Here is a 26869-nt window from a genome sequence, read left to right as displayed (position 1 = left end):
TGAAAGTTGGAGAAGATAGCTTACATTTGGAATGGGATTAATCATGGTAGAAATACTCTGAATTGCATATTTCAAAATTATACAATGAATAAGAACCCCACAAGAGGGATATATAAATATGTAGAAAAGTAGTTTATATAAGGAAAGAAAGTGTGGTTTCAAAGTGACTTCAGAGAAAATATGGCTAGAAGTTCTTAATTCAAAGAAAGGCTCTGCAGATTTAATAGCACCCATTTGGGGATGCAGACTGGCTATATATATTCTTACCTTCGTATTTCTTCTGCTTTAAAAAATAATCCAACAAAATATTGAACGTAAAATTATCTGGGAAAATTCCATACTGAACCTGAAGAGAAAGCAAAAAATGAATGTGAAAATTTGCTGTTCAAATCTTCCAAAGCATAGTATTGCAGGTATGAGAAAGATCAGAACCATGGCATTTCACACTGGTGCAGTATGACAGTTAGTCAGGCAATTTAAGCTTATTAACTCTGCTCCTGTGATGTGGGCCTATTATCTTTCAATGTACTGGATTTGTTTTACATTTTATCTGGGTCTTTGGGACCAGGAGAGGCACTGCCTATTGGGATTTTTATGTCCCTCCTGTATTTAGCATGTTTTGATGCCAGCACTATTTAAAAACAAAAACCTTCAAGAGAAGAAAAGGGACATAAAAGCTGAAATTTTCAGCTTTAGCTGAAATTCAGGTCAAACATCAATTTTTGTTTTGCCAATGAAATATCTGAACATAAAAACTGCAATATCCATACCTGGCTGTAATACAAATTCCAGGTAGGCCACACTTGCCTCAAAGACCTGATCAAATATAGTCATGGCTTTTCCTTGTAGAAACTTACCTTGTTTTTTAATGTGTATAAGGCTTTGTCTTGTGCACCATATTTTAAGCACTGTCTGATCCAACTGTGGATGGTCCAATCTCTCAAGTACCAGCAATTTGGACTATGCCGAAACCTAAAGGATAATGAAAGTCCAGGTGACAACATTACTCTTTTCTCACAGGAAAAAAAAAAAAAAAAAAAATCTACAAGCAACAGATTGTGTTTCAGTACCTTTGCCCTTCATGATCTCATACATAAATCTGTATTTGACTTTACAGTCAGTCAATTATTGCTCTCCAAAGAGCACTAGATAGCCCTTTCAGTAAAAGAAACAAAACTCTGATATACTTTAATAGTGTGTAGGATGAGAAAATCTGACCTTTTCACAAATGCAAAATATTTTAAACTCACTTTCCAGAAAGCCTACTGCTTTTCCCTTGATGAATATGATATAATAATAGCTTGGTATAATTTATAAAGGCGGCTGAGATTGCTATAAACACTGTAGTACTCTTTAACCTTGCCCTTCACATTATATAACATTGTATTGTTGCTGGCCTCTTCAACAAGCAACACTGCTCCATGACTTACAACATCAGAAAGTGTCAGAATTACATCAAAATACTGCTGCCTTTGAACCATCAGAGACTGTATAGTCTGGTATCTCCCAAACACTTTAACTGATGCTTCTCTTGAAACACTTAAGAATTCACTGCCTCCTCAGACTGCTGCAGGCTTCATTTGTATTTACAAATGATTCATCAGTGAGGTATGCCTCACACACTGGGAAACTCTGCTGGAGACCCTTCCCCTGCCCCCTGCATCAGCTGCACTAGCGTTGTTCCTCACGGACATTTTTTTAATTAGCTCTGAGACACCTGATGTCATGGCTTCAGCACTGTTCCTAGGCAACCTACTCTACTGCTTAACCAATTTGTAAAATTAAATACTTGAAGTTCAGCCTCTTTTGTTTTGTCCTTCTTTAGCCATACACACTTTGCTTTGTATTTGGAAAATAAGTGACTAAAAGCATATGGAGCTTTATCTTTGGCAAAGACTCAAAAAGCAATTAAGAGTCCAATGGTAGGAGCTGCTGCCCTGATCCTGTGCTGAATTTCACACCCCAGCATCAATAGATATATGCAACCTTTCTCAGTTCTAATTGTATGCATGAAAAACAGGCTCAGTACCCAGTACAGAGCTAAGTGCCACTTCCTGTAGAAAACGTAGATGACTGAGCTGGGCTCATGTGCAGATGCTTGCAGCCTCAAGCCAAGCTGCAGCACCATTTAGAAGCAGGGTTGGCTCTTCCATCTGAGTGAGCATGCTTTCCAGAACATTTATCAGATTAACGTGGCCACCAACTCTCTTTTCCCCCCCCAGTGAATCTCTGCATATTGTATCCCATGGCTAGGGGCTACATAGATCGCCAAGCTTGGAAAAGCATTAGAGTGTTCAGCATCCAGAGGACTTCAGTGCCAAAAGCAGAGCTATACAACTACATTAAGTCTAAATATACTACTCTTTAAGCAGCACATAAAACTTCTCCCTTAAATTAGAATTTAACAGAAAAAGAAAAGCATGCTTTGAATATTAAATTATGAACATCCATTTTCTTGCTCTAATTGCTTTCCATTTTCTTCCCTCTGGAATTCAAATATTGGGAACAGCAAGAATATATATTTGCTTTCATTAAAGTCCTGTTTCAATAATGCTTACAGGAAGCATCAATTACAGGCACTTGAATTTAATCATATTTTGATGAAACAATTATCTAATTGCTACAGACGGTTTCACCAGCCATTTAAGATGGGTCAGAGTGCAACACCAGTACCCAGCAACAAAGCCACCAGCAGCTTTTAAAGTTGCTTCATTAAATGGTTAATATTGTTTCAAAAGTGGAAAAAACAATCTTACGAAAACATAACACTGATGCTCTCAAAGACTTATGCCTTTCCTTTGATAGAATCTTTGGCATCTTTTCTACAAATTTGTTACACAGGAGGGAAGAAAACATTAAAAAAAAAAAAAAAAAGTAATGGGTTTGAGTATTCACCTTTAAGCAAATGCATTATTTATTCCCTTGAGTATACCAGAGTGAGAGAGAGCACTCAGCATCTCATGCACCTTGGGAGTGCTACAGCCTACCATAATGGGAAAGGCTTCTAGGTTCCCGAGTTAAATTGCACTTGGACAGTAAAAGGTCTAAGAGGGATGTGATGAACTCTAAAAAACATGATGAAACTGATCCTCGGTCACCACGAGTTTCTGGCAATGATATGCACAGAATTCAGGCAGGTATTGTACAAACTCTTTAAAGAAGTCTTCACATGAGCTGGAAGGGAGTGGGTGCTTGTTCATACACACACATGCACACAATCACAGCATCTATCATTACTATCATTACTTGTCAAGTAATTACTGCATGTTACTGTTAAGATCCTTATTCTTGGACTACATCTGCAATGTACTGGGTACTACTCAAAAAGCAAAGAGCTTCTCAGCCGAAGAGTTTTCTAGTTAATTCTAATAATTCATTACAAAAGAGTTACATAGGAATGAAGAGAGGGAACTAGTGCCAAAAATGCTCTGTCTCCATGTCAACACGAATCCAATACATGTGCACACATACATTCCCTCGGCACTACACAATTCCATTAATCCGTGATGTGGTAGAAGGAGAATTGGAAGTTAAACAGAAACACTTCATCTTTAATTGTTTCTGATCCATATAATGCTGGGATGAGCTCAGTCTCTCTTCTGCTAGCTGAGAAAAGAAGCCAATAGAGTATCTGTTTTTACAGCTAACCTAGGTAAACTAACCAAATGTTGTGGCAGACATTTTTATTTGAAACGGAATCAGAGAAAGGAGGAGATTGCTGGTCATTTTGACAAGCATTAATGTCTTCCTCCTTCTCCATGAAACACAAAACAGGATATAATTAAGCAAAGCAATATGTTCAGAGACAGATGAAAAGACAGAAGGAAGCTAAAATTACAGAAAGCAGAAGATTCAGACTGAATTAAATAAAGGAAGCCTCTAGCAATTGCTGTGTGTTTAATAGAAAGACCAGGAGGTTATCTTGCAGATGTCTGCTGCTGAAACTCATTTTTCTGAGAACTAATAAAAACCTGAGAAGAACAAGATTCTTATAATGGATTGAGAAGAGACAAGGAGAAACAACTGTAATAGTATTAGGGGAGCTCACTGTTGCTACACTTTAATGTTAACAGCTGAATAATCGACATGGTGATCCTCATTGTCACTGACCTGAAAACCTCTGTCCCCACAGAGAACAGGAAGAAGACAAACAGCAACTGCAGTACCAAGGACATTGTGAATGTAATAGTACACAGTGAAATTGTACTAGAATTACCCTTATTTGGGAAAATTATTCAAGGTTCCAGTCCAGAAACTTGATTTTCATTATTTTGTACCTCTAAAATGATTACTATTATAATATGGAAGAGATACAATGAGCATACAGCCTTAGTACAAGGCAAACAGAACATTTTTAGGCAAGCAAGAGTGCACACTCGCCCACAAACTGACCTGCATATCAGACTAAGAATGCATTCCTAGTTTACTAATTCCCTGCAAAAGGCCCCACTGATGAGTATTTACAGCAGTGCTGAAGTATTCATGCTGTGTAAAAGAAACTGAACAACGGTAAAGTTTATCAGATGCTGAGAGTGCCTTACAGAGGGCTTTACTAAACCAGCAAGCATGACCTATTAGTGCTCTCCCACACTGCAGAAAAGCTGAGTTACTTCCCAGCTTTTTTTCCTTTATCTTAATGGTCTTTCAAATTTGTTTGGTGCCATCAAGCGGTGATGCACTCTAGTGCTGCTTTCTCATACTTCATATTTTCAAGGGAAATAATACGGCCACATTGAGAGAGCAAAGAGAAGCACTAAGGAGCCACATTGCACCCCCTTCCCTAGATTTGGTGAAATGTTTGTTCATTGATTTTGGGGATAGACACAAATGAAGAAGATTGCAAAGAAAAATGTGCTGGATTACATAGCAGCTGCTGCTGAGGTATAGTACCAGAAACAGCTCTGCTAAACGCAGGGAAAGCCAGCTCAGCAGATCTGTTCTAATTCTTTGCTAAGCTGAGAAGTACCCTTCTTGTACTCCACGCCTTTCCTAAGTGTATGTATTCAACTCCTGGTACTGTCAGAGGCCATCCTTGTGCAATGCACAGTTTTTTCTCACATCTGTGAAACATATTAAGGGTCCTTTCCCTTCTCCAGCATTGTCTGACCTAACAATAAAGTATTTTGTTATAATCTACACATACGGTACACACAACTGTATATGATCTCTTAGGTCTCCAGATCTCTCCAAGACGTTCTAAACTTCATTTGTATTTTGCTTTACTCATTTTTCATTTCCATTAACAAAACCAGTTCCCTAAATAAAATCTCTTATATAATAATGCTTTTATGTGTTACAAATGTGTTACTGTCTTTTGCCATATTAAAAGGATCTAGAAAAATTGAAACAGGAAGACACTGAGTAGTCTCCATTCTTTCATTATTTCTAATATATAGATAGTTTAGATGTGTTAGTCTGCCTACCTCAGAGTTAAAACCCATAAGATTCACATAGTGCTTGTAGGTTCTACTCCAGGAAGGAAGGAACCTTCCTTGTGATAATCACTGCATTTAATTTAATCCATCTAGACTCCAGATCTCTCTTACTTCTTTTAGAACTAGAGAGAAATAGAAGTTCTCATGTTGGTTTGCTTTAATCAGGAGAGTGCCAGATGTCTTCTCATTCACTTAAGGTTCTAAAATCTCTGGAAGCAAAATGTAAGGAGACTTAGAACAAATAAATGCCCTACAAAATGTCTCTGAGAGCCAGGAAGAAGCACTCTCAGTGGAAAGAATCCAAAGCCACTCCACATTTTACACAAGTCATACAGGGCTGTGAAGCTCCTTGGCAATGCCATGTTTTTTTCTTCCCAGGCACATTTTTTTTAGCTACAGCGCATAATGATCAAGTGGATTCCAGGCGGGCTTAGCTTGGAAACTGGAAGGCTAAGGAAACGTCACCCAGAATTCTCCCTTTGTTTGTCATTTCAAGCCACGGGCCTTGGGAAAAATCCTCTGCATTTTAAATGGACTCAGAGGCATTGCTCATGTGTCAGTGTCAAAGACAACAGCCCTGAAAAAAATCTTTGTTGATTGAAATTTCCTCTTATACATGAAAGTAACCAGTTTTCTATCTCTTCTTTACCTGACTCTGGGCCTAAACCTTTCTTTGTATGTCCCCTTTTAAAAAAATCGTATATAATCATATCAGTCCTATAGGAAATACTGCATACATTAACTGCCAACTCAAGCAAAAACTTTCCTTTTGTGGTAAAATAAACTCAAACAGTATATGTAGCATAAGTATTTTTATCTAGATAATCGATATCTATATACTTATAGAAAGCCTATGGACACTTTCTATCAAAAGCAGCAACAGGAGAGGTTTAAAAAAATATATAAATCAACTATAATGGGGGATAGTCTAATCCTGTGAGACAGAATTATGCTCTTACACAAAAAGAAAAGCAGCTTGCAGACTCCCTAAAGAAAGCCCATGTTCAACCCTTATTTTGTTACAACTTCTGTTGACCTTCCCCAATCTTTGATTTTAAACTAAATTAGCTCTCGATCGCTTCAGCTTTAAAATTAATTTTTCTAAATCAGGCGCGCTCTACCCCCATATGAATGCATAGTTCTTATGTAGCGTCTTTTGTTCAGGAGTTGCACAGAGCTCTAACACCACTGATGAATGCAGCCTCAAAACAGGTCTAAATGATCACATTTTAGATAAGGAGAAACTATAGTACAGAAGAACAATTCAAAGATTAAGACTCCAAGAATGCTTTTCATTTCTAGTCTTGCTTTCCAGTTATACCACATTCATCTTTTATTTCTGTCTATACCAATGTTACAAACAGTTTTCTTTGTTTCTTAACCCTTTTGCTTGGTAAAGGCACCCAAACTGTTACATACTGTTATATACGAAGTCATATACTTTTGGTAGAAATATATACCGTACTTTAGAAAGTCTAGGGATATTGCTCTGGTCATCACCCTCTCCTAATGACTGAACGGACAGAATTCACCGCTCAGTCGTGTCAACACACTTGTTGCATTGCTCAAAACTACCCTACTGTACAAAAAGCTCAGCTTTGTAAAGTCTGCTTTTAACAATGACTACCACGCACATCAATCAACCATATGGTGGCTAGGATCTTGTCTGCCCTTTACTGACCAAACTGCTTTTTTGACAGACAATTCTTAATTAACAAATGGAAGCTGAATCTCTCATAGAAAAAGTGTATCTGCCCATTGTTATCAACCTCCAGCACTGCATCAGTAAATAATCTTCTTCCTCTTGATGGATTTAAGGCACTCTTGTGATTAAGCTACAGAGAACAACATAAATACATTAAAGAGAAAAAAAGCAAATAGTCATAAAGCCCTAGAGATATGCTATAGATTTCATAATAATATACGACTGGAGAAGGAGTTTACTGTAGCACAAAAGAAATGCTTTACTTGTACCTAAACACAGAGAAGAATCACCACAAAAGAAGTAACAGCAACAGATCCAGAGCCTGCAGCAAAGACTCAAGCTATTTATCAGCTCTGAAAATTACCTGAATTATTTATCTGTCCTTCCCTCCACTGGCAGTGAATGTTAGCAGAACTGGAGCGGAGCAGTTCTTCCAGTCTCCTGCCATTCGGTTACATCAGGCAACCCAGAATCCCTCTAGAATCATCTGCAAAGTGCAGAGAGGAAAACTCCTTCAAACAACTTTATCAGACTCAGTATCCTACAGGCTTGCTTTGAATTCCTCGAAACTTTATACTAATTAGCTCATAACAGAGTGAAAAAGTGAAGGCCATAGCCCAGGCTCAAACAATATACTCAGGACAACATCTCAGGGCACTCTGTCCCTAGGAAAACTGTTCTGGGTTGCTAAACATGTTTTTTAAAAAGGAGGACAGCAGTGGAAGTTCACTTCACAGAAGAACACTTGTTTCCAGCACAAGCCAGGTTTTCTTTGGTATCACTCTTGTATGAATGTGCTCCCTATACCACAATCTGACAAAACAGGACATCAGTTATGGGCCTTGTCTAGCTAGAAACTAAATGTGTTAATATTTAAAATTCCAGTATAAACATGGTTTCTATGCTTAAAGCATAATGCTTAAACAAGTCAAGTTAAAGGGAAGGTTGCCAGCCAGTTTCACTGAAGCTAACTAAAATTGACCACTTCAGGATCCCCAAGGTGACTGGTAAAGAAAAGAACATTGTGGCAGTATAAATACTACTGCTGAGAAAAGGTGGTGGTATCCAGTTTAGTTTCATGCAGAAAATAAAACAAGGTCACTTTACCAAAAATCAGAAGTTTTACCGCAAACATGAACTATGAAGCAAGTAATCCCTATTTTTGCTTTATTCCTTTTATGACCAAGAGGGAATGATGAGGTGGACAGCATGTGAGATTTGTTCTGCTTCTTGTTTCTTAGAGATACAACCCCAACAAAAGAAACAGAACAAGCAGATGCTTTAATATAGTGTTGTTCATTTCCTCCTCCTCTGAAGATAACAGAGTGTCTTGTAATCCATCACATTCCACCTCTCCCAGTGCTTTTGGAAAAACGGATTTTCTTCTCAGTCTCATGAAGTATCCATACTACTCCCATCACACCACTGAAATTCACTTGAGGAGCAGCAGTTAATAATAAACTGGAGAAGTCTTCTTGTAACAGTAACAAAAAGCTCAACTTTTCCCCAGCTACTGACTATAAAGGAGACAGCTTCTAGGATTTTTTCTCTCTTAAAAATATTCCCAGGCTTTTACAGTTAAAACAGCTCATTTTCAATATAAATGCCATTAATAATCCAGTGATTGAATAGAGAGTATCATAGGCTGAGGAAAACATGGAGAATGATGGGGTGAGCTGTTGCTATAGTGATTCTGGTAAGATACTCTCTAGTGCTTTTCCTTGTCCCCATGCAACTATAATGAAGTCTAACATAAAGCCAACACTTGCATTAATTATATCTTTTCTTGGTATCCAGGCATAGAAAAACACAGATATTAAGAGCTGTAAAACACAGTAGATTTCTTACTTTGAGGAAAATTTTGAACCTCAGCAATTTCTAAGTGTGTCATGTTAAAACTTTCTGTGCTAAAGCTCAACAAAATTTTGTTGTAATCTTTACTAATTTATCTGAAAACTGGTTAACACAATAGCTGTAAGAAACGGCATATGCGTAAGTAAAGTACTGGTCAGATTGCTACCATTTTACTAGCCCAGCTATGCCTGTCATTACTTCAACTAACTTTCAGCCTCCCTGAAACTTGGTATGCAAGTTATCAAATAGACACATTTTTCAAAATGAAGTGTTTGTGAAAGCCTACTTGTAATTTATAATTGCTGAAATTATTTTTGTACCTAGTTAACTATGCAGAGAGTGAGAGAGAGATCCCTCACTGAACATTGCCAGCAAGTTACTTCTCAGCAGAAAGCTAGTTCTTGATAGATGCATACTGGTAGCAAGTCTAAAAATGTCTGTGTACCAAAATAGTAATTATGCTATGGGCTTTCTTCAAATAAGGCTATCCAAGATTATGTGATTTTTATGGAATAAATTGCTTCAAAGCTAGTTAGATTTTTCATTTAAAAAAATAAATAAATGATTTCAGATGCCATGGAAGACCTCCACCTTTTAGACACTGAAACGCTAAAATGAAAATCAAACTTTTTTCTTACTCTATCTTTACTTCAACTATTGCATTCACTTACAGTGATGTCATGTTGAAGTCTGCATTCCATTAACCAAACTGGACAGTGACAAAGTACCTCAGGGTTTTCAAGCTGACAAGGCAGTGACTCTAAAAAAGTTTTGTAATAGTTTTTTCAGAGTCAGAGAGAAGTGGACAAGTTAGGATCGACGTTCAGGAGCTTATGCCTTCCAGTGCTAAGCCGAAACTATCACAGCACACCTCTTTCACATTACATTAAGAGGGAATGCTTTACGGGTACGCTTTAAAAAAGCTTTCTCAAAGCCAACAAAAATACAATAATGCAGGGAAAAAACAGACTATAACTAGATGCTACTATTACAATGTTTGCAAACAGCAACTTTTTTAAGATATCTGGTATGCAGCCTAAATTTAACCTGAGAAAAAAATAGCACGATTTTGTCAGACACCTAATTAACTGCGACCAGGAATACGCATTGTAACAAAGCTGCATTCCATTTATTCTACTCAACTTCTTAATGCTTCCCAGAATAACTCCCAGAAACATCACAGATTAGTTTCTAACTACTGTAACATTACACTCACCAACACAACCCTTGACACTTTCAGTTTGATCACAGTAGATCTTGCACAGATTACAAGCAGTGTATTCCACTGGTTTGACTACTGAAAGCTACAGTACAGATGCATCTGAGCCAAACAGATTTTCGATTCTGCAGAGTTGTTCAGCCTCACACTGCATGCAATTAAAGCAAAGAAGAAGCTGGCAAGAGAGCACTGTAGGAACACAAATCCTGAATGCATCCTACTGGTCAATTTAAGTAAGGGAAGAGCCAAACTTTTTGTTTGCTGCCAAACATTTCACAAATGGGATCGGTACAGTCCAGGTTTCACCTTTTCAGATGTGCTGTCATAGTCCTACAGTTCAACTTAACCTAATTTTAACCTGCTGTCTGTACCCTTATAATTTTTTCCTGCTATAATCTGATTTGTTTGTGCACTGCTGTCTTTCTGCACTCCATGAGCAAAGGAGAGGCAAAGCTACATCATAAGCTCATGGAAAACAAATGCAGTTTTCATATAAAGCACCTGCAACAGAGGGGACAAATCACCTGATGTTGACGTCCAGTTTCAACCACAGCCAAAAAGATACCTATTGCCAAAAAGTAAACCACAAGTGCATAGCCTGGTCTTAATGTTAGAAGCTCTGGCAAATTTTTGCTCAGGGCAAAAATACATCTGAACACCAACAGCTCTCCTCAAGTCTCACCCTGATCTAAGCTGCTACCAGGCAGTCCACTATGAATCCATCTAAATTTCATGTAGTGTCTCAACGAGCAACAGCTTGTTTCCTGATATTAAAAAAAAAAAAAAAAAAAGTTAAGTTATTCAGTCCCAGCAACTCAGAGGGTAACTTCCAGCTAGTGTATCTCTCACCGTATAAAGAACTCTTCCATGCTCTGTGAGACAGGAATGTCCTTCATTCCAATGCATATAATGTCAAACACATGGAATAGTAAGCAAATTGAGGACAAACATAGCAAAACTTACTCAACCAATTTGTCAGGCAGTTTGAAATTTGTGGGCTCTTACCAACTTTGTGATTGTTTCAGATAGCTTTTTTTCAGAAAAATACTGTACTGTCAGATCTATTACTTAAAGAGACATAGTAGGTTCCTCACTTCAAAGTACTACGTGTACAATAGGACAAATGTTCCTTTGTATGGGTAGGTAAAAGATGCACCTTACATGAGGCTGTGAGACTCAAAACTGGGAAAGGACACCAAAATACAAAGGGGTATTTAGTAGTGTGTTCTCTTTTGGAATGGGAACACAGCCAAGACTGATAGTTACAAACAAAACACAGTACTGGCATTGCTGATGTACAAAATGTGATGCACTTTGTGATGAGCAAAGTACTTGATGCAAGCCCACGTACGCCCTGACAATGTTGCAGTGGCCTACTCAGATCTTGTATTCAGGCTCTGAACTGACATTTACAAGCATTCAGTTCTCTCCAGCACTCACACTATAGGAGGCTTATGTACGTACGTCATGTTATCTGCTGCACAGGAGAACAGAGAGACAGAAAACAGAAAAACACTACAACTACATGCAGTTATGTACCTGATGTGTTCCAGTCTTTTCTTTAAATTATTTTTATTCCTCTAAAGAATCAAGACTTTCAAAAGAGAACAATAGTACTTCACATGAGATGCAGTTGCTGCTTCAGAATTTAACCAGGGAAATCTGTGAAAAGGGTTGATTGTTGCGCAATAGTAATTCAATGGAAGACAAAGAAAGGAACCCCTTTGCAGAGAAAGCTGTGTTTACCACTCTTGCTGCAAAGGCTTTTCTGTCATACCCTCACAGTAATTGCTGTACTTTGTCCACCCCCTCAGTCAGAAGCACCAGCAGCCAGTCTGGCACAGACAGTATAGGCAGTGGTGGATGTCCATTTTATTCCCAGCTGTCTACTGCCAGGGATCATCTATTTTGCTTCTGGTTGGATTTAGCCCTGCTCTGTTCATTCCCTTGTGGAAATAAGTACGAAGTAGCTGCTTAGACTGAAGAAACGGGTACTCTTTTCCTTTGTTAAATGAAAACAGCAGTGAAAGAGATGAGATCAAAATTAAATAAATGACATTTAAAGAGACTGATCAAAAAGTTGACTATAGAGATTAGAGTCAATTTTACATACACACACCAATGCTTGGAAAAAGATATTATTCAAAAAGGTATAAATTTGTTTGCAAAGCCAGTTGCCAAATATGTGCCCTTTCAGCTTGACAAGCTGTACAGTGGAGAGGAAAAAAAAATCAAAATCCCTGTTCATTTCTCAGCAAGAGAAACAACAAGGAGTGTGTTTATTGTTTCTGCATTTACAGCTGAGAAAACAGAAGGTTGTACCAGCTGCCCTCTTGTATGCCCTTTTCCAAATTTAAAGGCAAACCAAAGAAAGCATTCATTGTTGGCTGCTTAAACACTCATTGAACTACATTCTGGGCCAAATCCTTACTTGGTCCAAAGAGACAGCACATTGTTCCCTCAGCTAAAAGGGATCTGCCTCAGTCAGCTGGGTAGCTGGCACACCACGCATGCACACGGATCATGAAGGAGGCTAAAGCTGGGAGGTAAGGACTACAACTCTGTCACATTTCAAGGATGTGCCATCCCAATGTCCGACAAGACTTGTCACAGGGATGAAGATGGGAAACAAATGCTGAGATGAGAGCAACTGTGGAGCTACTCCTGAAGCGAACAACCCCACATTTACAAGTCCCTCAGGCTTCTGAGCTAGCATAGGAAAAAGACAGTGCAGCAGCTGGAAAGCCTGGGGAAACGGGCCTTTAGCAATTAGGAGGCATCATGAGGTGATAGGTGGGGCTTCTAAGTGTCATCATTCCCCACCACCACCCTAAAAAAAAGGAGTAAGGAAAGGATTACTCTGTCTGTGAACTGAACATTTACAAACTAAAGGACAGAGATGGAAAAAGGAGTAACCAGAACTCTGCCAGATGGAAAATTAAAAGTAGCTGCACAGAGTGACAGGAATGCCTGGTACAGAGAACCAATGAAAATGCAGCTGGCTTCATTCCAGCAGACAGTATAGATACGTTATCTGGAGCACGCAGCTTTATAAATAGCTCACTATTAAAGTAGCATTAACAACAACAACAAAAAAGTAGACACTGAATTCAGGTTTTTCACATGTCTACTAGGCATCTTACCTTCAGAAATTTACATCTTAATTTCTCATTTCTGGGAAAAGAGAGAGAGAGAGTAATAACCTCAGAAATCACCCAAGGAAAATGTTAAGCTATGACCTTTGCTTATCAGTACCTCTATTCAATTGCAGCAAAGCATTGTTTTGTGGGTTTGTTTGTAATACAACCTTCTTCTCTTAGCAATTGGTACACTTTTTCATAGGTACATGCTGCAGAAATAAACATCTATGCAAACTGGATAACTGTACCTGTTAATTTTTATTTTTTCACCGTATTTTAATGTTTTTATACATTCTGAATAAGATAAAAGTATTTAGTAAAAATGAGTCATCAGAATCAAGCAACATTGTTAGCTTTTCAAATTCCTATATTACTGTGGCCAAAAATAAATCTACAACCCAGTGAATATGATCAGGTAATTTTTTAAATGGCTTAGTAGCTGATTGTTCACCAAACATCTTCAGACATACGGAAGCACAAACATCCACTTGTGTAACTAAAAACAGCTAGCTATTTGAAAATTAGCACTTCCAATTGCTAAAGACAGATGCAGAAGTAGATCTCTCTTCTCCCTGTCAAATAATTTTGATTTTGTTATGACCATTTTGTCCACAAACTGATTAACAGAACAAATGAAGATCAGAGCTATGAGTGGCACATTATTTCATCCCTTATCAAGGTCCTCTTAATGTTCTTTCAACTTCCAAAAGCTTTCACCTGCCAGAATCTGCATAGCATCTGCTATCTGTTAATATATACTATGCAACAACATATATCAAAACCACACAAGTTCTCAGAGCACAACACAACAGATCCCACTGGATTCTTTTACTAAACCGTCTTCACTGTTCCCGGCAAAGTACAGAACACTTCTTAGTTGCTAGAAAGCCATGTAAATGACTTGTAAATGATGATGTAAACCTTTTCTATTTGCTTGATCAGAGTGTGTTCATCTTACCTGCTCTGTGGAAACTAACAAGCTTGTATACAATGATTTGTTAAAAATAAAGATCATAAGTGTTTTTCCTTGTATTGCCATGAAAAGGGAAGCTCTCACTAAAAAGTGTATGTGGACCTTGTATTTCATCTGTGACATAAGAAAAAAAGGTTCTAGTGCCTTTGTCTTTCTCTCCATCAGGTTACATTACATAATCAGCGCATGACTTGCCATCATTCAAGAACACTGACAACATTCTTAAGAAAATATGATGCAGAGGAGGAATTCTCATGCAGCTGATTACCAGAAAGATGTTCTGGTTCCAGCTTTGCTTCCAGCTGGTGCTGTTTCCACAGTATGAAACCAACAGTATCATGAAATTGCATGTACTGGTATTATCAGCACTCATGATATTAGTCTGGAGAATTTTTCTTCAAACTTTGTAAAGAAAAGAAAAAGTAGACAGACAAAAGGAAATAAACCCATTTCCAAGCTAATCTACACTACAATATGACCTGAATGTTTGAAAACATTTCATACGCTTAATGTACCTCCAGTCCCACCCTTTTACAAGCATTACTTTATGTTACAAATAAGAAAAAAGCAATTAAAACAGAAAATAGTGAGCAAACCCAAGTAAGTGAATCACCTTTACAACACACACATTCAACCCAACACATATTTTGAAATTAACAGCTGTGGTAACCTACACAACTCTTAGACCAACATCAGGACACTACAGAGACAACACTACTTCCTATGAAGCTTTCAGCTCCAGCTCCTAACTTAAATTTCTACAGAATAAAATTTACCAAAACAAAATGCTCCTGTTTTAAAAACCCATTTTCAACCAAATACTTGTTCTAATCTTATGAGAAGCTCATTCACAGTTTCTTATACATTTCACCTAAACCTGATTCGCTCCACACAAAATCATCACTGATGGCCACAAATTAACACCATAACTTCAAATTAACACCATAACTTATCTCATAAATTGCCTTCACTCTTTATTAGTGAATACAGTAAGGTACTCACTACCACTGACATCCCCAGAAATGCTATACATAATTTGGAAGACTTTTGACTTCTTACTCATTTCTGTGTTTTGAATTTATGACATTCAAACTGTTCAGCATTTTGAGAACACAGTTTATAGTGGCACAAAGCCATATATTTTCCCAAGGACACATGCCTTACCTTTCTTAATCTATTTCAGTATTTTATACATTACACATGAAGTCAGATAAAGCCAAAATGACAGATAAAGTTAAAATGGGATTCATTTTTCGTGCTATTGAGCTGATTAAAAAAAAAAAAAAAAAAAAAAAAAAAAAGAAGTTTAGTTCAGCTTGACAAGGAGTAACTTAAGACTGAAATAATCAGGAACTCACGCTTAACATTCTAGACAGATGACAAATATAAAACTGATATCAACAAATACTAAAATTTTGCTATCTTCTGAGTCTGCTCATTTCACTAAGTACAAACAAGACTTCCATGTTCTCATAAATGCTTTCCATATTGTATGTTACTTAGTTAATGTTTGTATAATCATTTAGATGTTGACATTTAGAGAAAGGTAATGCTTTAATTCAAATTTATTTCTTAAGATAGTTGTTCACATCAAAGCAAAATAGCACTCTGGTAAACACCTCTCTCTTTTGCCAAGATAATTAAATATATAAATTAAGCCTGTAAATGAATACCTGTTAACCTTACAAGTGAAAACACAATAGCCTGGCTAATACTTACTTAGAAAATTTGTAACAGACAGAATTCAACAAAAACAGTAACTTCATATGCTTTTTTCTTCTGTTTACAGTTTTGGAGCTGCTGTCTGGCACTAGCTGCCAGTACTATTCAGGACCCGTAATGGAACCTGAAGTTCCTTTCAGTGGAAGCTGGATGGGGTTAATTCTCAAGTGTTATCTTTACAATTATTAGTCATCAAAGCTAGCAAATGAATAAATCTCTGCATGTGTTTGTGTTTTCGATTCTAAAACTCACAAAAGGCTTTACTCTGTCCTGCTCATTTGCATTCATATGAACTGCTCACTCTTTACATTTTTGGATGCAATGTAACCTCTGTCTAGACTTCCAATATTTCTAAAATATAATGTGTAATTTGTCTCCAGACAGGGCTTTTGCTGGTGCAGAAACATGAAACAACCTTCAGAATGCCACTCAATATAGCAAATGTTAGCTTTATGGTGTGTATTAATCAAACCCTGAGACAAAACTGCCTTTTCTCCTTCAATGTGTAACAAGTACAACATTCAGTCAAGATCTAAATACCACTCACATTATATTTCAGTCTATTTCTAGTGCTATCTACTATACAGAATCCTTTGAGCTGTTGGCAAGAAAGAAACTTGCTGAAAGATATGCCAATTCTGCTAATATTCTTCTCTTACAAGAAAGGTAATTAAATCCTTTCTCCCAATAGTAAATGAAAAATGCATCTACACAGGATGTTGACTCAGTCAGTTCTCTTCATTTCAGAATCTGACCAGCTTTATCATCCTATTTACTCTGGAAATACCCTTTTTTTAAACCTAAGGTTGATATATGTTGTTTGTAGAATAAACTTTCTTTCCCCTTGTTTTAAATATGAAGGGTTTAAAAAATCCAAATGCCTGTCCCTTTAGAGTTGGCAATGTGTTTTTTGTTTTTTTAAAAAAAAAGAGCATTGAATGCAAGTCTTCTGACTTTCTCTGTTTATATGCAGTGCCTTGAAAATTACTGTCTGGTTGCTGCCAAGCTTAAAGGAAATATTTTACAAAAGGACACATGAACTACAAAAAGCAGATGACTGAAAAGATCTGTGTTGCAGGGAGAGATCCTTCTGAATGCTTTTCAATGTTACATCTTTATTTAACAGCTCTCCCACAATTTACAGTATGGTTTCAGTGACTGAGTACACCTACTTGAATAAGATATGGCTACAGGACTACGCTTGCTGAAATATAGCTCTGGGTTCTCAAGTGCAGCTGTTAGTTATTTTCTCCAAAGACTGCTGTTGCTACAGCTCAGACTGTGACAAACTATGGACAGACAATGACAGAGTACAAGCTGTGAAGGATGGGAAGCAGAGTAAGCACGTTTCCCTCTGTGAAGAAGTGAATGAATGCTGGGGCCAGAAGAGCTGTGGAGTCTGTAAAACTATAACCCTTACATCTGACAGCACTTGCCTGGATAGTGACCAACAGTTCTTCCCATGAAGCAGCATCACATTGGGCACCATATGCAACCGCATTAAAAATTGGTATTTCTGTCAGTCACTTACTGCAAATCACTGGAATATTCTACTTAGGTAAACTTGTCTGCTGCTTCCCTTCCTTGTATCTCCCAGGCTGCCAAAGAGCAGCTCAAGTCTTTTGTAAATGAAGTTATTTTGGATTGTTCAGCTGAGGCAGGCATCCAGACTGGTAAAACATACCATTCTGGCTATGAAGAGTATTTTTCCCTCAGACATTTCCATCACTTCTCGATACAATTTCAAAACATAACTGCTGCATGACTTGAATAATAGTCAGATATTTCTGACTCATTTATTTTTATATCTTTTTTTTTTTCAGTGCTCATATTTCTGGGGAGGGAGCTAAAGCCAAGTCTATGTCATCTACAGCTTTATCGCAGAGAAAACAACTCAAAGGAAGAATTAAGTATCTTGTACGACTGTGTCTGTATTTCTTCTCCTTTTTCTATTTGTTCTGGACCAGGTTAACAGTACTTATTACATTCTGCAGATGAAAATACAAGAACAGGGTATCACGTTACTGTGAATGAATGTCATGCAGTGTATTCCAAGAGTCAATCTTTTTTTGGTGCATTGTGATCATTTATTATAAGCAATACTTGAGAGCAACTGAATGTTTTCAGGCAACATTAAATCACTTGATAGACGTGAAAGTATTAAACATTGCAACTTTCTCACCTGAAAAACAGACATGCTGGTAATGAGAATGCAGGTGACAATTATTTTGCATGTAATGTTGGACTAACTATTGATACACTGGTATTGCATGGAATAAGCGTATTTCATACATATGGAGACTGCCATAGTCCCAAAATGACTTTGTGGCTGAAATCAGACTTCAAAAATGTAACTTGCTACCATGAAAGATATAATGGCATAATTAAGAAGAACTTCCAAGAGTTTGATATTGTACCATTTTATTATTATAATCAAGTACAGTTCCCAAACCATAAGTACTGAATTCTGCAGAAATAACTCAATGTCCAACAAGTATCAGTTAATGAACAGCAATGACAAATTTGAGGGAGATTGTACAAGAATTTGGAAAGCACATCCACACACAAACATTTGCATTTTACAGACAGTGTATATACTTTTTTTCTGCACAATGATCAGAAAACTCGATTAATGCAGTTTAAAAAACCTCTCAAGGAATCTCAACATAAAACTTCCCCAATAGCTTTCAGACACATTGAAAATCTTTGTTGGCACAAAACCTTTACACAGAATCAGCAGAGTTACCTCACCACAGAACCTCTCTCCATTATGCTAATATTTCTATCATCTGAAAACCACCCTGATGTGAGAAATAGTGACATCTCAGTGAGACGGGACAAAGTAAGGAGAACTGCAGCTCTTTGATCAGGTTGAAAGTGCTCTGCATTCTGATTAGTATTTCTGCTGAGATCCTAGGAGATGAAAGGATTTTTAAGTCTGACAGTTGGGGTGGGGAGGTATTTAGAAGAGAACAAAAAGAGGAGCACTGAAAGCAGGTGACGTCATGCCTCAAAATGGCCTTTACCATCTTATTGACACGCTCCACAATGTTGCATAGCAGTTTCCACACTGCTATTCTTGAGAGCTACAGATCCTCTGTGGAGACAGTATGGCTGGAGATTCAGTGCTTTAAAAGCATGAAAAGTAGAAACGGGTCTAAATATAATACGTATATTGTATTTCAGGACCCTAAGTACATTACTGTAATACTCCAAAATACCACTTTTCAAAATTACGCTCTGCCTGACATCATAAAAGTGAAATCTACCCTAAAATGCTTACAAATTCTGGCTCTCCTGTCTTCAGGAAAAACCCACTCAGCAAGCATGCAAATGCCATTTATTTCCCTCTGATTCTTTCCACAGGCAAAGTTTGCCCTTTCATACCACAAATATGTTCAAAACTTGTAGGGGCCTTGGAACTGACTACCCTTCACCTCGTATTGCCAGAAGTATCCAACACTAAGGAGGGAAATCAAAATGTCCCCCTTACTCCCTCCCACTCTACCGGCAGTTAAGGCAAAAACCACAGAGCTTTAGAAGCATTCTGCATATTTATGTTCAAGCAAATGCACATACAGTCAACTTACCAGGCAAAATACATGCCATTTGCTCCCAGTGGATTTGTATGCCTTAGAAGATACAATAAAGCTTTTCAGTGATACTGCAATTCTCTTTTTTAAAAAGCTTACTCTCCTTACATAAAGAACAAAAAAATGTGCTTTGAACTGTTTTTCATTAAGGAAGTGACAAGCCAGAAAAAGAGATTTCTTGACAAAGCCTCTCTATCCCTTAACTCTCCCTCTCTACCACCTCCTTTATGTCTCATGGTGTGGCTGCTTTTGCAGGACTCTGTGTCAAACATCCTCTCAGCTGCCAAGAGATATCTTCCTAAACGTGTCCTTCATTTGAACTCTAGCATAAGTGCAAAATGTAAAGAATAAGAAAAGGGACCTTGTGGGTACCAACCACATCTTGTATTTCCTGAAGCTAGCACACTTATTTTCATTTGAAAGGGAAGCTTATGTTATAATTGGGATTTTTACATTTTCACATGAATTACAGACCTCTCTATACTGTCTCACTACCTGCATGCTAATGCATTTTGAGAATAAATAGTTCCATGTAACATGAGGGAATTAAGTCTCCTGGAAAACCAATTTGAACATCACTAAAAGACTAAACATTTCGCAACATCAGAACCAAGCAGCATTAAAGGGACACATACAAGAAAAATTCCAACCAAAGCTTGTCTGACAAGCCACGTGACATGTCAGAACCCTTCCATTCTCTCCTTACAGATCACTAAAATCTGTATCAATTACAGCTGATCATATTTGATGCACACATAACCACACAATCACCAGCTGCAGGAGAATTATTTCTTAAGAGAAGTGGTAAATAATTGTAATTATTTTTGAATGGAAAACCTCTACTTTAGAACATATTATTAAGGATAAAAGCCCTGTATTTTAAACTGAGGTACTAACCAGGCACAGATGAAGACTGGGAAAGATATTTATATGTTAGACATTTATACTCTATTCTCTTCGTTTTACTATGGAAGCTTTCTTGTGCTTCTAACCTCTTGTCACTCTCTCTCAACTTCTTGTTTTCAAGGAGGAAAGAGCCTTAAAGATACATAACATGTAAACAGCTCCCTCAACTATCTTGATTGTTTTTGTCTGTGACATTTTGAGACTCCACAATTAAACTACCACACTTTTCTCTTGGTGTCAGGGCATTCAAAGGTTCCTTGGCATCCTCTACCCTACAAGGCCTGATTGAATTAGAGAGAACTGGAGTCTGTGAGGCACAACTTACACTAAGAACTTCAATAAGGTTAGCAGAAGGTACTAACAGTGCACATGTAAAACAAAACCAAGGGCTTTTCTCAAACAGCCTTTACTTTCTCCTGTTTTCTTATCACCAGGACTTTTTGCAGAATCAAAACCTGATTTCTGCATAGAGCCTGTGTGACAGGACTAATGAAATCTTTAACAGGAGAAATGAAAGCTCCAATAACCTCTACTCTTTAAGACATTCTTCATCCTCCTCCTTTTTTTTTTCATTGTAAGATATTACAGATATATTGCATTATAAGATATTACAGCAAACTGGATTCTTTTGTTTCCATCTTGAAGCTCTGAGGTTCGGGTATTGCACAATACTACCAAATGAGTACAGATTTGAAGTGTAATGCAGTCCTGCTCTTACAATTATACTTTTACTTATAACAGCCATACAGTAAACTTCTTCATTAAAGTAACAATAATTATTTACATATAACCACTTGGCATTATTTGTAAAAATCTTTTCTCATGCACTTTGATTGTATCAGCAATGATCACCATCAGGAAATCTAGCTTTCAAGACATTTATGTAACCATCCATGAAATTACTAATGTATGTACATGTATGTACATACATTACATGTACATGTAACCATCCATGAAAGAACTAATTTATTTTAGTGATCAGCAAGATTTACTGCCCTCTCAAAGTCAATTTAGAGACACTGATCTGAAGTAAGCAAGCATTCAACCTGACACCAGCAGAAAAGTTACCCTATATACTTCACTCCACACAAAAATAGTTGTAGAAAACCCTAACCACCTGTGCAGTAAGATGAACTACACAGTTAATCAGGGACACAAAATGAAAAAGGGATATTAAAAAACCCTTCAAATCTATACTTCGTTTAGTCTTGCTGTCTTGATCATTACCACGGCAACCCAGTATACGGTTCTGTTCATTCTAGGAAAACAAGCTTCTCCAAGACCCACACTTACACATGCAAATACACACGTAGCCAATTTAGTTAAATTATCACTTGAAGGATAAAAAAGGTAGAGAAGGAAACACTGTGAACAGACGTAATTCCTTATGATTTCAGCACCTCTAATTTAAATCATAGCTTGCAGCTGTATTAGCAGTTCAGCATCTCAGACTAACATGCTCGACAGGAGTCAATGGCAGAGGTCTGGAAGGAGGGTAGCCATGACAAAAGTGAAGTTACCAAAAAGGCCCTTAGCTGTGAGTTGAAAGACTCGTCAACAAGACGTACATTGCAACAGAGAAATCAAAGCCAATATGCTGGAAAGGGTCAGAGTCTTTAAAGGGCAAGAGTTTATGATATTTACTTGTATGTCTCAAAGTTCATGCTGAGGGTAAAGATGCTTACTTGTAAAGGTAATATTCAGCTTGATCCACTTCCTCTCGTGAAGAAATGTTGTCAACAAACTGATTAAAAATAAGAAATAAAAGCTTCAGAAGGGTCATTCACAAAGGATATTAGAAGAAAATGCCATCCAGATAAACATATTTGTTTTACATATTTAAGTAACTAAAAATAATGGAGGTAGGTCTTCAAGTCTTTGCTCATTTCTAGTGAGGTTTCTTCTGGACTGCAGAATGTAAAATCTTTTCTGAACTCAAACAATTCCCCCCTGAAAATGAAAATTTTATGTGAGTTACAGGTAGAAAGTGGGGCTGTTTGAAAATCTGGAAATGCACTTCTCCAGGGAATAGGTCGGCCCAAAGCAGAGAAGGGAAAGAAGTAAATCTGATTAAGACATAAAAGGGAGAGGAACATCCATTTCCTCCATGTACAGTCTCCGAACCAATGATCAAGGATGTTCAATAACCATACAAAACATTCTGTGACTCTTCAGTTAGTGGCACAAATGATTCTAATTAGCATTAATGTTGTTATTGAGGTACCATGTTGGTGATTCAACTTTTGGGAGGCAATTTTGAAAATTGATTTTTAAAAACCAAGTGACATTTATTCTGCTTCTTCAGCACAAATACACATACTCAGAGAACTTAAAAGCAAATCTAACATCTCTGCCTACCCAAATTAATCCATTCAGATGACAGAACTGGTTATTAATTACAGTTAAGAATAATGGTTTCACTTAACCCTGTCAACATGTGTCCTGCCTCAGTCTGCTGAGGTGAGGAAAGAAAACTATAGAGGCAAAATGTAGCTACCCCTGCCTCACTCTGACAGGAGCCTGGAAGTGGAGGAAGATGCATGCGGACAGGCAGTGTACCGATGCACTGCATTCCCTTAGCAGTCTGGGTTCTTATGAAATGTCTGAGAGGACATTAAACCTCTCACTAACAAAGATAGAAAGCACAAGAAGGGAAGGAATATACATTACAGAAATACATAGCCCAGGTAACAAAGCAAGGCCCATTTTTGCTAGGAAAAAAAAATATATTTATTTTAAAGACCCTACAGTCCAGATACTAACTAATGAGCAGAAACTAATAAAAAAACAGCTTTACACAACAATTTAACAGTATAACAAGACATTTATGATCCCACAACTCCCAACAGAGGTGATACCATTTATCTCCTCTGGGCTTCCTTGATTTCATAAGCATTCTGTTGTCATCTCTATCACTTTACAATTTTAATTTATTTTCTTACCCGGTCTATTGTCAAAGAGCTGACAGGCAGCTTTCTTTCATAGGTTCTGTCCATTAAGTTGGCTAATTCAGCTGAAGAAAAAAGAAAAATAGTATGTTTAATCAACTGATATTACAGGAAAACCTGCAGAGCTGTCATGTAACTTGGAATAGTACCTATGTCCATAAAATTAAATTCTGGTTCCTTATTTTGGTTCTCATTTTGAAGTTGCATAAAACAATACTTTCTGTTATTATTAATTACTTTTTACAGAAAATAATACATGGAAAGGTGCTCAACGTGATGATTTAAGAATTTTTAGAAGACCTGGGAAAAAAAAAAAAGGAAACGACGTTATACTGCATGGGGTGAAATGAGTATAGCTAATATATCTCATCTAAAAACCCTGAACAGATGTCCTGATACTTGACACTTGCTTTCAAGATTCATGTATGCTGGACAGTGCCTTTGGTGTTTGTCCTTCCCTTTGTGTTAAAACAAAGAGACACAGAAAGAAGCAGAACCGTACTCACAAACCCTACTGCCACAAACAGCAGGTTAAAGAAATTCTGTTAACCAAACTGGGCACTGTGCCAGTGCCTTATTAACTTTATAGTGTTCTGCACAAGCAGTCATATAATAATATTAATTTGACCATACAGAAATTTTAAAGCTTTTAACTGTTGAACAGGTAGACAAGCATAGAATTACATGAATTTAATCTCTAGTTTTAGTTTTGTACTGTTCCTGGAGAATAATTATAACTCAGGAAGGATAAGGTGCTCATTGTATGCACAGCATCAGCTGTTTGATTCTTACCCAAGACATGAACTGATGATACTCAATTTACCCTACCCTATTTAGAGACGTCAACTGTACTCTTTCCTTCTTTTCTCCCTCATTTTCCAGGAACAAGAATTCAACATATTCTCATCACATCACTAGTATCTCCCTTCCTCCAGTGCACCCCAAGGGTCCAATCATTACTAAACCAGCCCCTTTGTCACCTCTGTATCAGTCCCATTGGCCATGGGACCAAGCGCCAATTGCTTGGCTCATTTTACAATTTATTTTCTGAAAAGGTCATCTGATTCCCATACCTGTCCATGGAACATGAGGTGGACACAATTCACAGCACCGCATCAAATTGACTAAGCCTTCTATGCTGGCAAAATTGGAAATGACAAGAAACAGCGTTGTACCAGTAACACACAGTGACTCCAAGGGATGCAGTCCATGTATGCTCTGTTCACAGAACAAGTGATTTAAAAGTGCTCTTGCATCACTGGTGAATATTAACAGTAATCTAACAGTTTGGATAGAATATTCTTCACTTCTAACAGCAGAAATAGTATTCAATTCTACTCTGGTCTTAAAAATGCTCTCTCAAATTACAGCACATGCAAAGATTTTTGCTGTAATAAAATGGTAAGAGTCTGTCTTGCCTGACTCTTAGTTTGGATAATGCTGCTGTCTGTTGCACACCAGTATTTCGTATTTACATAACGTCTTCCTTTCTGAGGCAGTTGAAGGTGTTATTTAAAACACTGAAAGATTATCTCTGACATGCAGTTATCTTTAGCTAAGGGAAGGTGAGCATTTTGCGACCATGAAAGGGAATGGAAACTAAGGGCAAAAATGCCAAGTACCAGCTCCTGCAAAATACAATATAGGATGCTGAAATGATGTAGGCCACCAATGCCATGCTACACTACAAAGCCACTAAGACAGCAGATCTACTTTTTTAATAGTAAAGCATTTTCTGTGGGAATATCCATACAGAAAGTGTTTGTATTTTACTCTGTATTACCTGTCTCCCCAGCACTCAGGAAGGTCATGATGCAGCACATAGGTAAAGTCCTTCAGGGCATTACCAACAGTGCTAGAATTTAAGAGAGGGCAGATGCTGCAGCTGGGTCAACTTGACAGGAATCAAGAATGGCTAGATTCTTGCCTAAATTTACTAAGCCTACTGTCAGCCAACGTTCTTCATTTGTGCTTTGAGATGGCTGAAGTGTTCACTCAAATCTGCTATATTTGATGACAAAGCAACAGGGATCTGAGACAGACAATGGCACAGGTTGGGAACTTAATTATCTACTCCAGTAAAATTTCTGTTACACATCTCACTCAGAAAACTGTAAGGTGACACTTAAGGCCATCGTAGACTACACTCAACCTCGAGCTTGGCAGTTCTTTTGTCTAAGTACTCATGAACATGAAAAGTCCATTTTAGGAACACTGAGTACTTAAGGAGATTAAAAACCACATGAATACCATGCTGTGAGTGCAAGATCTCAAGACTGTTAGCAATTTATCCAAATACCTACTTTAGGAGACTTCCCATACAGAATTTTAACAATTGACCTATTACGTTTTCTACAAAGGTAGAATACTCCACCAAAGCTTCAGCATGGAAATCAACTCAATCACTTACCTATCAGCTCCAGTACATGAGTAACAATAGAAAGAAAGTTAATGAAACAAAGAATAGCAAACAAATCAAGTAAATTGGAAATTTAGCTTTGTTTCCAGACAAATGGTGATTTCTGATATAGTTTCTAGATATGAATAATTGAGTGACTAATTCTGTTCTACCTTGCTTTTTTTGAAGACTGCCTAAGAGCAGACATTTTGTCAGATTCATGCTTACTTTAAGCTCTTATTAAATAATCAAGATTAAAGCTTGTTCTCAGTTAAAAACTTCCTGACAGGAGTACTAGAATGTGAGCGTGACTGCCCCAGTCTCTTAGCAACATCATTAATAAAAATTGAGTGTTAACATTGATGTAGAACCTAAACAAGTATTTTAACAGCCAAAGCAAAAATCTGTGCATATTCTAACAGATGTATGTTGCAGGTGCTTTCACACTATGTACTTGCTAGTCATTATCAAAGAAGTCACTAGTATTAATACTTCCTCATACATACTGCCCCAGAATTTCTACATAATAAACTTTTACAAAACTTTAATTCCTCTACGAGCATATTTTTGCATTTTACAGTTCCTCATGGATTTAAACAAACTAAGAAAACAAACCATGCATCTGAGCTGAAGTCATAGCTTTTGGACATGACTTCACAACTGTGTCTAAAGTATTAGTACCTCAGATTTCTTGTTCACCCTTTTTTTCCATTTGCTTACAGCAACTCAATTTCTTGTTGCCTGCAGGGGTAATTCAGGATAACAACTGGGAAAATACTGTCCCTCACCTTCCAAGTCACTGGTTATGATACCTAATGCCCATTTGGTGGCCTAAGAAATCCATATAGTTTCTATTTGATTCCTAGTATATACCAATCCATAGCGTATGGAATTCAACAAGTAGCCAGCTTGGCCACAATGTGAGGTCACAGGATATAAACTACCCTTTAGTTCTCAGAAGTTGTCCATCCAGGAC

General features: G+C 37.4%; 1 protein-coding gene and 1 long non-coding RNA gene across 2 annotated transcripts in view; both read right to left on the bottom strand.

Moving 5' to 3' along the window:
- Window positions 1-26869, bottom strand: part of MRPS27 (mitochondrial ribosomal protein S27) — a 45445-nt gene that overhangs the window by 14074 nt on the left and 4502 nt on the right. The window contains exons 3-6 of the mRNA XM_035309723.1: window positions 23490-23560; window positions 22233-22291; window positions 858-972; window positions 268-346 (exon numbers count right to left, since the gene is read on the bottom strand). Of these exons, the coding sequence (XP_035165614.1) occupies window positions 268-346; window positions 858-972; window positions 22233-22291; window positions 23490-23560 (324 nt within the window). The remainder of the gene's footprint in view (window positions 1-267; window positions 347-857; window positions 973-22232; window positions 22292-23489; window positions 23561-26869) is intronic.
- LOC118156005 lies at window positions 17865-22226 on the bottom strand. Its single transcript, XR_004746105.1, has 2 exons — window positions 19639-22226; window positions 17865-18961 (listed from the first exon to the last, which is right to left on the bottom strand). It is a non-coding gene; the product is annotated as an uncharacterized LOC118156005 (long non-coding RNA).

This window comes from Oxyura jamaicensis, chromosome Z (assembly GCF_011077185.1).
Source record: "Oxyura jamaicensis isolate SHBP4307 breed ruddy duck chromosome Z, BPBGC_Ojam_1.0, whole genome shotgun sequence".
In the NCBI taxonomy this organism is placed as follows: domain Eukaryota; kingdom Metazoa; phylum Chordata; class Aves; order Anseriformes; family Anatidae; genus Oxyura; species Oxyura jamaicensis.
The sequence above is the reverse complement of the archived record's forward strand: the minus strand, read 5'-3'. Positions and strand labels throughout refer to the sequence as shown.